Below are 12,533 nucleotides of genomic sequence, written 5' to 3' on the forward strand. Positions count from 1 at the left end.
TATTAGAATGGGTAACTATTATAGTCTTTGTCTAGCATCCTAGTAATATCAAAATTGCCATTAAACATTTAGTGTAATTTTGTTTTCACCAACCAAATTCAACAGGTGGTGGTTATTTGGGTTTGCCACGGCCTATACTGAAAACAGGAAGGGCTGCCAACTGAATCGTGATAATCACGACTTACTCCATTTTGTTTTCGATCGCACTGTACATACAACACAGAACTATCGCTTATCTAAATTTTTAAAGTCAAAGTTTCAAAATCATTAAAAAAACTCGTTTCTATTATCCACATTTACTTATCTTTCTTTTCGAGTAATCAAATTAACAGAATTCATGGTATATAAAAAAATAAAAACACAGCAACTAAATTAAAAAGGAATTATTTAATCTGCGAGGGGATGAGGACGCAGACGACGTCGTTGCCATCCTTATCCTGCAGCTCCCACTTGACATCAACTGTGACCTACAAAAAACGAATAAAATTAATTATGCAATAAAAACTGAATGACGCTGACGGTAGATTCAATTGAAGGATAATGAAAATTATTCACTGAATGTTTTCCTTTCGTCGACTCACCCTCGGATAACTCGCCAGGACGGGCAACGAGGTCTTGTAGTTGTAAGTCTGACCGGCGCTGATCGGACAACTCACGCCGGAATCCTTGCACCCGTCAGGATTGGGTAAGTTGAACGGAAAAGGCACTCCAAGGACCACTCCGTGCACGACGGCGGTCAGCACGTCCGAGTCGTCATCTGAAAGTGATTTCAACTGATATGTTGTTTGTTGTGTCCAAATCAAACGAGATAACTTTACGCTTAGTTGCCAACTAAAAGGACACATTAGTTCACAGATTAAATTATTCGTTGACCGTGACGATCGTCAAAAAATTACGTAAACTGGTGATTTACAATGAATTGTTTCGCGAATTGAGTGCATCGATTCGTGCGATTTACGCTTCCGCTTCCATTACAAAATCACCTCCACATGCGGGAGGTCAAAATTGTATAAAAATTAAAATTCATTTTGTGTCGGTGGTTAATTGGAGACAATGCAAAATTGTGATCGTTTTGTTAACAAGACTTACTTGTTGTAAAGCCGATTTCGATGCTAGCGTTCGTGTTCCTCTTCAGTATACATTTCTTATCGTTGCTACAATTTGATATCGTAACTGATACAATTGATCCGTCCTTTGAACCTGAAAGAGATAAGAATGTGTGCTAATTACGTTAACGACTCACGGTGCGGACAAGCGTTGGATAATTAATACGAAATTAAGGGAAACGACTCTTTTTACCTTCATCCGCAACTGTACGTTTCTATTGTTTTAGCAAATAGTGAGTAGATTTCAATAATATGTTTAAGATGTTAATTTCCTTCGGTTACAATGTCCTTATACAACATGGCCTCGATTAAAAATGTACAATCAGAAAGGAATTCCTGATCGTGAGTATTGAATGATCGATCGTATGACTTCCACAGATCTGGAAGATATGGTTTTGTTGACAACTATTGTGTACAAAAAATAAATAATTAATAGCGTTAAACGTATTACTTTCAATACTAACTTAAAATAATCGTGACTGGCCTTGTTTATGTGAGAGATTCCTTTCATTGTATATTAAAAATAATGTACAACAATACATAATGAAACAATGTCAATAAATCATTTCATAATTAGTTCATTAGTGCAATCGATCATTGACACAATAACCGCAAAAATGACCAAACCATACAGCCTGTTCTAGAATTGCCTCTCCATAGAAAACAGTAAAAGAGATGTCTTTTCTCAATTATCGTTTGAGATAACACTTTTTTTCTTTAAAATTCAGATTATCACATTTACCCAAATACTCCCTTTCTTCTGTGGGGAGGCAGTTCTGGGACACCTGTATATATTTTTTAATATTATGACTAGATACTAGATATACATATGTACTGGTTACAAAAATGTTACCTACTTATGTTTTGTTTTTTATAATCTTCGTAAGAATTTTTATATCTCGCATTATCATTTTAGACTATATGTACTCTGTTTCTGAACCCGATGCCGCTAAGCCATAAAATAACCGAAGCGCTGACAGATTCCAGTGCCCCCAAAACATTTCATGAATAATTAATTATAAGCAACCTAGACCATTCTACTGGTATTAAAATGTTACAATTAAACTTTTTGGATTTCCTGCCCTAAAGTACTATCCCTTACCTGGCATCTTCCAAACATCATGTTTTCTTACTCTTACGGCCGCACACAGCTTTCAGAGCAAGGATGGAGCACAAGTATCTTCCCGACAAAAGAAATTTGCATGTGCGTGTGTTAAGAGATCATTATTATTGGATTTATGACAATCCGGTTTAACCGGCATCGAACTCAGAAATGGAGTATAGAACTATTGATTTACTGCAAGCCCAAAAATCACAAAAAAAAAAATCCAAATCATGTTTTTTTTTTCTTTAAATAAGACAAACATAGATTAATAGGCCAATTACTGTAAACATCGATCACAAAAAAAGGAAAAACTATTTTCCAAAGATTTTTGCAATGATCTCATAAACAGTACAGGGTGTTTTTGAAATGCGTGCACAAATTTTAATCACGAGCTACTGGCTTCATGTAGAACTCGGAAAAAATATTTAAAAAATTCTATGTCAAAAAATAAAATGACATTTATTTTTTGAGCTACAATTTTTTAAAATTGCTTTTAGTTTTCTACGTTGTCCTACAACCTCGTAGGTAAAATTTCGGCACATTTTAAAAATACACCCTGTATATCATGTTTTATAAAATGTACGCCAATGCGAAGTAACCTATAGGAAATATGCTTTAAAACAAGGAAACCGCATTGGTGTACGTTTTATAAAATATGCTATAACGGAAGAATTACCAAAGTACCTAGGCAGAGAGAGTAGAAAGGAGAGAGTGATAGTAGCAAAATTTAGGTGTGGAAATGAGGAGAGATAGAATAAATATTGGAATGAGGATAGGATTAGAGTGTGCAGGATGTGTGGAGAAAAAAAGGAGACGATAGAGCATTTGTTGACTGAATGCGTAGAATTGAGAGAGAGAGAGAGAGATGAGAGTAGAGAAGAAATGTTGAATGAGGATGGAAGAGGGATCGAATGGATGACGAATGTTGAGTGGATAAGAAGGACAATATGTGGGGAGGGATAATTGTTAATTTGTTAATTGGTTATTGATTTTGAATCACTGTTTTATTTATTTAGTTAGATTAGTTTTTAGTTATTATATATTATATTAAGTTAGTGGAAATGTATAAAAATCGGATTACTTTGTAAACCTGTATAGGTACCAAATATACATACATACATATAAAATATGATATACAGGTGTATTTTTAAAATGTGCCGAAATTTTACCTACCTAGAAACTAAAAGCAATAAAAAAAAACTGTAGCTCAAAAAATAAATGTCATTTTATTTTTTGAAGGAATTTTTTATATAATTTTTCCTAGTTCTACATGAAGCCAGTAGCCCGTGGTTAAAATTTGTGCACGCATTTCAAAAACACCCTGTATAAAAGGATTCGCAGTAAAAGATCAATAGTGAAATTAGACAAAAACGTCCTTTTTTACTAAAATGTTTAAATGCTAAATGCATTGATATCAACTCGACGTACAAGAAATCCCTAAGACAAGTTAATTAAGTTTGACTTGAGAAACTTAGGATGATCATCAATGTTTCCAAGAAAATCTTATCAAGCAACAACCTATCTGTTTGTTTGAAAAATACTGAAATTACTAAACTGGCACGTGTTATAATAACACTGTGTATGAAACATACACAGAGCAGCATTTATCGGGAAAATTATCAGTCTTGTTTCACTTTCCTCTATCACGATAATAAAGACAATAATATGTTATGTTTTGAATTTGAACCCCAAACAAAATCCAAGTTGCTGTTATTTTCGAAGCTTTATGATTATGTTTGTTGACATGAGATCATTTATTAATTTTAAATATTGATTCTTGGCTGGTATAGTGCACTCGATAAAATTCTTGCAGTATCATGCAACCTTGGTTTCACTGCGTTATTCCCATAATTAAATTATATAACTTAATACCATTAAAAGGTTTCCCACTAGAAAACGTTTCCATCCACTCAAGATTTTTTAAAATTTAAACAAATCAACTACTTGGTGCAAAAATTAAATTGCGAACAAGCTCTCAAGACGCATTCACTGTATAAGTACAAATTAAAATTATTATTTACATATAATGAACTAAAAACGCACCGAATGTACTGTGCTGAACTTTGACTCTGACTATTTTTGTCTTTATTTACGTTTATCACAAAAATGTGATAGCGCCATAAGTACAAATTATTACCACGTGATTATAATTAATAATATTATAATTACAATTGTTTCTTCATGAAAAAGTAAGGAATAGATAAAAAAAAGGTGTTTCCGTTTTCGCTGTGATGTTTTTTTTTTTCTGTGGTGTAAAAAGTTTGCGCACATTTGTACATAAGAATTGACAAATTGCTGAAGACATCAAGGATCAAGGATTCTCTAATTAAAAAAAAAAAAATGACTCAGCTTACCACAGTCTTCGTACGCACAAACGCAAGCTGCAAAAAGCAACAAAGCAAGAACTTTACACAACATTATTGAAAAATTGTCTCTTGGCGATCTATTCACTACGGAATGAACATGTGGACTGACAATTCTGTACGAGTGACGGTACGGATATACAATGTCATTATCTAATTCAAATAAAGTTTGACCGCAGAAATACAGCATCTGCGTATACTTCTCTGTGGATTTAATATAAAAATTGGTCGACCGGAAAAAACATTCCAAGTAAATTATACTTTATTAAATTATGGTCGTTCCTGTTTTATCGTCGCGGACAACAGAAAATGGACGACGGTTTTATTTTTGGAAGGGAAGATGAGGCAAAAAACATTTCCTCGTTTGATATCTTGCAACAAAAAATAACTACGTAATAAGTAAATATGTATCAGATATCAGGACATCACACAAAGAGAGGTCATTCTTGATTAAGTTCCTCGAAGAATCTCCGTTCATTCAGATTAGAACGTTTCTTCAAATTTATACATTGCAAGGAACGATTGACGTATCGTTTCAGTTTGCAATTTGCTAAGATTCTTAATCAAGAAATGGAACAAAAACATTTTGAACACAGGATCAGTTAGTTATTTTTATTGTTCGAGAGTCTCAGTAGAAAAAAGGCTTTGTCAATTTTTGTATTTTCTATAACATAGTTAAGATGACTCATCTCAATAAATTACTTAAGTTAATATAATTAGGTTCAATAATAATGGAGAACATGGCAATGAGCTGCGCTATAAACCAGTCAACTTACGAAAATTTAAGCGTCAAAATCCAAGAAAGTAAACTACTCGTATCTACTAGGTAGATATAGACAAATAAAACTGGGACACTTAAAATTTAATCTATGTAAATCAGACCATTGAATTGTCCATATACAGGGTGGAAACTTTAACTGTAATAAAATTCATAACTTGGAAATAGGCAATTTTTGTAAAAAATACCGAAACAGGTGGATTTTTATTTTTCCCTGCCCACATTTTGACGCATATGGTTTTTGCATATCTGCTCCCGAAAGTGCGCAACCACCCCCAGCTTTTTTTTTCAAATGGAAGGGTATGTCAAGTGACACCTCGTTTGAAAGACCAGTTCACAAGGAATACAACGCACTATTTGTTTCCTAGATATTTTCAAAGCCTACGTGCTAAAAATAAAAACCAATTTTATAAGTTTAACATTATTTAATGCAAAAAATGTTCAAAATGGCCACCGTTTGTTTGTTGGCAAATTGCAAATCGATGGTAACCTGCATCCCTTACGTTTTGTAACATTTCCGGTGTGATTTGTCTAAGAATATTGAGGACCTTAAGTAACGAGTAACGTATTAGGCATGAATCATAAAATTTGCCAAAATTTGGACGGATTCTTGAATACATAATTTTTAAGTAGTAAAATCTTTTAGATTCGTGAAAAAAATATGAATAGAGTGTTTGCGTTGCGCGCAACAACGCCTCAGCTCGTCACAAATCGAATAAAAAACAACAAACCTTAACCATTTCTTACGTTTAATCTACTAATTTGTGACATATGCCATTATGCTGTTCGTACCTTATGTAGAGAATCTTATTTCTCCAAATCCTTTAAAAAAAGATTCTATACAAGATTCACGAACCTAACGAAATTTGTGATGCACTCAAGATTTCATTTGCACCAATTAAGCGGATTTAAAAAATATATATTTTAATTTTTGACACTTTTGACACTTCTTAGGTGTTGGAAAACGTTTTCCGTACGACAGATTGATGAGTACTGACAAATTATTTTATCACTATGTGTTAAGAGAGAAAAGATGTACCACCAAAAGCCAGCTATCTGGAACAAAATCCCGAACTCCAATGCTTTTTTGAATATCCTGACTCGATTATTATATTTTCGTCAAAATGAATCATGAAAGTGGGCGTAATGCGACATACAATTTTCTTTAAAGGTGCGTACACTTGATATTTACATGCGCACATAAAATTGAAATCTACACATCTACACAGAGACTGAACTAATGAAAAATTCTTGTGCGCACAACATGTGTTACTCGGTACCCACCTTAATGTACGCTTCTGGGAATTTTTATCTCTGATTCGTTTCTAATTTTATAATGCACTCATCTGTGGTTTTAAATTTATGTGAGCCGTTTCTATGCAGAAATAATTATTGAAATTCTCCTATTGTCAAAGTTATTAATTCCACTCTAAGCTATTGTGTAAAATGGAGAATTATGGAAGTCAAACAATACAAACATTTGTTTGTACAAATAACCGATTAAGGGGAAATCATTGTATAGATTATAAAATTATGCTTAATCATTTACAACAACATAGACATTCTTCAAGAGTCAGTTTTCGCCTCTACACTTCGTTCGGAAACTTTGTACATAATAATACTCAAATGAAGAGGTCAACGCAGACTTGAACAGAATATGCGACTGAAGAACGAATACTGTAAATGTGTATATTAGTAGAAATCAACAATTTAAGTTATCGTTTAATGTAACTGAAAAGGTCACATCTTCAGAAAAGTAAATTTTAGAGGAGAACAAAAAACGTTTGAATTCGACTTTATTTGAGTTTTTACTTTTCGATTTCTAACAATAACTCAAAAGATTATGATGATATCAAAATTTATACAAGAAAAACAGACAAAATTGGCGGTGAATTTTTGTTTTGCTTCTCACGTTGTAGGTTTTCCTAAAAAAACTTTCTTTCGCCAATGATTGAAAACCCCAATTAATAATAGTCCCCTTCTGGTATAATAAAAAACCTTGAACTTCTGACACAATCTTTTTAGATTGACAATTTTCTATCAATGTGAATTTTTCCTGTGTAAAGAAGCTTTGCTGGTAGATTAGGACAAACTACAGACGGTTTTTCCAAGGAAAATCCATGCAAAACATATTCCTTAATGATGAATGGACGTACTTTTACAACACTTGACTTTTAAGATTCCTGTTGAAATTAATTACAGGTATTTAGAAAGTAAAAAAGTTTGTTTTTTATCTTAAGATTTTTCCCACAGGAGTCGATGTATGGTTTTTGTTATGATACCAATATTGACACATATTTTATACAGTGTGGAAACTACTTATGGAATAAATTCAGTAATTTCAAATGACATTTGTCGAAAACGTTGAAACAGGTGAAATTTTATTTCTCATAATGCTTATTTTAAGTAGCTTCACTTGTTCATGATGTTATCCATTTTTAAGCTATGACGTCACTCTCATTTTTTTTAAATGACAACCCCTACTTTTTTCTTCTCTTTCTGATAGACCTTCATACTAGCTAAACGATGAATGAAAAAAATTGGTACCTTACATATCAATTTTTTTGAGAAAATGACAAATTTTACTTCAAAAATTTCATTTAATTTTCAATTTAAAAATTCTTTCATATGGGTTTATTTAAAATAGAAGATTTATTTGAATAGACCAAACAATTTAGAAGATTTACGGCAGAGAATTTTCGCTGAAATGGAACAAATCAGCCCTAACATTATTGAGCGCAGTGTACAAAGTGTCGGTGAGTGCCAAATAGTTGGCGGGAGGCAATTTCAACATTTGGGTTACATTTTATTGTTAAGCTTAGATGTTTGTTTGTTTTTGTTTGAAGTCAGTTAAAATTTTTACATCAAAATTTACCTACATCAAATTTTTGAAGTAAAATTTGTCATTTTCTCAAAAAAATTGTTATGTAAGGTACCAATTTTTCTCATTCATCGTTTAGGTAGTAGGAAGGTCTATCAGAAACAGAAGAAAAAAGTGGGGGTTCCCATTTAAAAAATTTGGTGATGACATCATAACTCAAAAATGGATGATGTCATGAACAAGTGAAGCAACTTAAAATAAGCACTATCAGAAATCAAAATTGACCGGTTTCAGCGTTTTTTACAAATGTCATTAGTTTCGACATTACTGAATTTATTCCATAAGTAGTTTCCACACTGTATAATCAAATATTTCATTTCATTTACTTATCACATGGTAAAAGCATGTTAGCCTTCATTTTTCTGATATTCATTTAGATTAAATAACGGCAAATGACTCCAAATTCTTTGTTCCTCATTAATTGTCAATAATTACTTGTTTTTTAAACACAGAATTTGAACATTCACGCGCATTCTTGTACTGTAGATAATCATCCTTGACTAGTATAAGTAGAGACCATTTCATTTTTAAGGCAGTTGATCAATAAATCACTCACAACAGACACAGTCAACGTCTGTTGTCTTGTAGTACTCTTGTAAAAATTTTTCTGATAATTTGTAATATTGTTTTAGAATATAAACTCGCAAACAAGTTTTTTTATTAACCCAAAATCTCTATCTGTTGGCAATTGAAGTATTGTGTATGATACTCGTATATCTGAGCAGGCATCACGTTGTGTTTACTTCTAGAAAACTGACATTTTATGATATTATATTTATTATAATATACATATAAGAAATTTATAAGAAAAATATATTGGGTGTGTCAAAAAGGACGGACAGGCGTTTTAGTAGCATAGCATATCGTAACATAGACCCCGATTTTGTACCAAAAATTGTTCTGCAGCTTACAGTTAAAGAAAAAACTCTCAGAAAGTGAAAATGAAAACGGCAGCAACGCAATAGGTAACTAAAAATACCGTTTTTGCATATCGCAATGAAAGTAGCACCTTTTTACACGCAAAATCGTAGTGAAACTAGCACTTTTTTGCACGAAAAATGTAGTGAAAGTACGGTGCGATCAATTAAAAAATAAATCGAGTCGGCGTGTTACCTATGGCAACCCATGCTATAGCATAGGCTCCAAAGCAATTCGATTTATTTTTTAAATGATCGCTCGGTAGTACTTTTTTGCTTTTTTTGCTTTTGCTTTTATTCCATCTCCTTGGAGATGATTGTCAAAGCATATCTATTTTTTTTTGTAATTTTTCACAAATCCTTTTAGGCCAAATTTCTCAACTTACATCGATATGCAAAAAAATAGTGTGTACAACACGTAAGTCTCTTTTTTTCACTTATTTGCTGTACAACTAGATAGTTATGAAAGTCATACACTTTTTTTCACTAATTTGCACATTGATTAACGAGGGCGTAAAAACATTTTTTAAGTTTATATCATTTAATACAGACATCATTCTAACCAATCTTCTTTTAAATACTGTGACAATTTGTTGATTTGTGTTTGAAGTATAAAATTCACAGTTTTTAAGGCACAAAATATATGTTCTTTGTTGAAATTTTAAAACTGATTTATATTTCATTAATAGATACCAATCTCCTCTGTTTGTTGTAATATTTTTTTTCAATTGCGTAACAGCATTGAATTAACTGTGTTAAACATTGTCAAAGCAATTATATATTTTTTATTGTGTTTCCCCCGTTTATTTATCTTCTCTAGTGTAACAATTTTTTGTTACATTAGTTTTTTCAGATCCTTTAAACAACTTTCTAAATATATCGCGTGATTTTGTTATAAAGATACTTAGGTACTCATATATCATTCACAAACGTTTTAACTTTTATATTTTCCACCATTTTGCTCAGTAATGGAACTCAAAACCTTATTACATAAATTTACAATCTCATTATTTTGTTGTTTTTAACAAGATGATTGTTTTCTCAACCTATTACCTATTAATTAATTTTTCTTTGTCTCGTAGTAGATAATTTCCGTTTTATTATTTTTGCCTTGTGATTGTTTTATTCAATCTGATTTTTTCCAGTTGTTAAACACTCACATTTTACTCAAATACCTACTGTTTAAAAGTTAACTCAAGTTGCAAAAAACCACTTTGCATTTGCAACAGCACTTTTATGGCATTAGTCTTTTGAAATTACTTTAAAACTGTACTTATATGGAAAATATTCAATCCAAATTATGTTTTCTGGTCCCTTTGTACCTTTATTTGGTTTAAAAAATATAAAAAAAATGCTGTTGCAAATGACAAGTGGTTTTTTGCAACTTGAGTTATATATCTTTACCCAATTATTTTTGTAAACAAATTTAATATACAGACTGATTCACATAACTTTGACCTGACCTGACCTAACCTGACCTGACCTAACGAAAAGTATTTACTATAAAATTTACTATAAAATCTGGACGCTCCTGACATTATTGACAATCACTTGACGAAAGGAGCGATATGATACTGATATACATACGATGGGTCAGTTTCTTAAATAAACAGAAATATTGTTGATTACTGCCATTTTTATAATTGAGACTTTTGTGAGGGCTGTCCGAACTATACAAAAGTTAAAAATTAATCAAGTTATGAATGAAAAACGTAATGCTGGCTGTATTTAAATTTCGTTAGGGTCGGAAAGTTATGTGAATCAGTCTGTATTTCACTTTCCAACTCTTAAATATGAATTTTAATAATTTTATTAAATAGGTAGGTATTAATTTGTGATTTACCTTTTTGTTCTCTCGCGTAATAACTTTAGGCTCTCTTTAAACTTCACTTCTCTGTAAAAAACAATATTGCAAAATCAGTTGCTCTTTAATCATCGTCTGAAAATAAAAATGAACTTAAAACAATCCAATTATTCGTCATGTAGGAAATGGAGATTTGTAACAATGAATAATTTAGATTTTTAATGGCTGTTCGTAAATCACTTAATTTAAATATGTGTTAATTTTGCGTAAAGTATTGTTCACGATTAAACATGCAGAATCTTATTACATAATTAAATTAAAATCAAATTTAAAGAGAAAATTATGTAAACTAGGCAACCCATTCTACAGAAGAGCCTGGACAAATGCATAACCTCAAATATCAAAGTTGACTTTTAAAAACCTGTTCGTTTGTTACAATCGTCACATTGTTAATCTTAATATTATTTATTAACACGACTCGTTTTATATGCAGAGGCGTCTTTTGATACAATTTGCATAATTTAATGCAAATCTCAATAATTAGAACGATGTCTTAATGGAAAATGTTTTCGTTACAAACGAACAGATCTAGACACGTCACAACTTTCCTGCCATCGTGGCCTGTGATCTGTCAACCCGATTGTTGACGTATGAAAAATTTGTAGTCACGCATCTAGAAACTAGAAAGTGTACAGTTATTCAAACTCGAAACCTCACAGTATAAAGGTACGTATTCCACAATATCGCTTTTGTTCAATTAAATTCGAACAATAATTGCTCGTATTTATCGTAAGTTGTGAACTGTGCAAGTCATTTGTTTAATTTTTGCAGGAAAATGGATCAAATCACTAAATTTATCGAACCTGGCCGCCAGTTCACTAAAGACTCCATAAGATTAGTCAAAAGATGCACAAAACCCGACAGAAGAGGTAAGCTGACCTTACGAATTGAATTGTTTCATTTTTTGCACACCTATACTTGTAATTTCTTACTCTTGGTACCTACAAACTGTTGAACAAACGAAACACGTGTAATGTACAGTTTGGATCGTATGTTTCTGCAAATGTGAAGGTGAAATTCACAATTGCAAGTATTATCTGACTAAAATACACCTTGTGATCATCAGGTTAAGAAAACTTGAATTATTTTTGTTTGTTTTCTGACGGTCTGGACATGTACCAATTGGAACAGCCCCAAATTTTGTGTAATAGTATATTGAGTGTAAATAAATGTGTGATGTCAGTCTTATGAAAAGAAAACAATTAATTTTATGACTGACGAGTTTTGTTTTGTTTCAGAGTTTCAAAAGATTGCCATTGCCACAGCTATCGGGTTCTGTATTATGGGTTTCATAGGTTTCTTTGTCAAACTTATCCACATACCCATCAATAACATCATTGTGGGTTCATAAACGCTATTTATTGTATTCTCTAACTATAAGACGTCAAAATAAATTTTTATATAGATTTAACTTATCATTTCTAAAATTTTGTATTTTCATCTTCATCTGTTTGTAATACATACTGGAATAAATGGATTGTTACAGTTGACGTTGGTTTCACTGGCGGCGAGTAAAAAA

General features: G+C 31.9%; 2 protein-coding genes across 2 annotated transcripts; one reads left to right on the forward strand and one right to left on the reverse strand.

Annotated features, from left to right (window-relative positions):
• Positions 1-280: 280 nt before the first annotated feature.
• LOC138132971 (ecdysteroid-regulated 16 kDa protein-like) lies at positions 281-4,724 on the reverse strand. Its single transcript, XM_069050727.1, has 4 exons — positions 4,566-4,724; positions 1,090-1,200; positions 582-757; positions 281-467 (listed from the first exon to the last, which is right to left on the reverse strand). The coding sequence occupies exons 1-4, from the start codon at positions 4,627-4,629 to the stop codon at positions 384-386; spliced, it is 435 nt and encodes a 144-aa protein (XP_068906828.1). The 5' UTR covers positions 4,630-4,724; the 3' UTR covers positions 281-383.
• Positions 4,725-11,521: 6,797 nt separating this feature from the next.
• LOC138132523 (protein transport protein Sec61 subunit gamma) lies at positions 11,522-12,502 on the forward strand. The gene is made up of 3 exons (XM_069050048.1): positions 11,522-11,680; positions 11,786-11,883; positions 12,253-12,502. The coding sequence occupies exons 2-3, from the start codon at positions 11,790-11,792 to the stop codon at positions 12,363-12,365; spliced, it is 207 nt and encodes a 68-aa protein (XP_068906149.1). The 5' UTR covers positions 11,522-11,680; positions 11,786-11,789; the 3' UTR covers positions 12,366-12,502.
• The last annotated feature ends 31 nt before the right edge of the window (positions 12,503-12,533 follow it).

This window comes from Tenebrio molitor, chromosome 6 (genome assembly GCF_963966145.1).
Source record: "Tenebrio molitor chromosome 6, icTenMoli1.1, whole genome shotgun sequence".
Classification (NCBI taxonomy): Eukaryota; Metazoa; Arthropoda; class Insecta; order Coleoptera; family Tenebrionidae; genus Tenebrio; species Tenebrio molitor.

Coding starts and splice junctions, on each gene's coding strand:
- LOC138132523 (XM_069050048.1), top strand. CDS start 11,790: ATGGATCAAATCACTAAATTTATCGAACCTGGCCGCCAGTTCACTAAA. Junction 11,884..12,252: donor CACAAAACCCGACAGAAGAG/GTAAGCTGACCT, acceptor GTTTTGTTTCAG/AGTTTCAAAAGATTGCCATT.
- LOC138132971 (XM_069050727.1), bottom strand. CDS start 4,629: ATGTTGTGTAAAGTTCTTGCTTTGTTGCTTTTTGCAGCTTGCGTTTGT. Junction 1,201..4,565: donor TTGTGCGTACGAAGACTGTG/GTAAGCTGAGTC, acceptor TATCTCTTTCAG/GTTCAAAGGACGGATCAATT. Junction 758..1,089: donor CGAAATCGGCTTTACAACAA/GTAAGTCTTGTT, acceptor AATCACTTTCAG/ATGACGACTCGGACGTGCTG.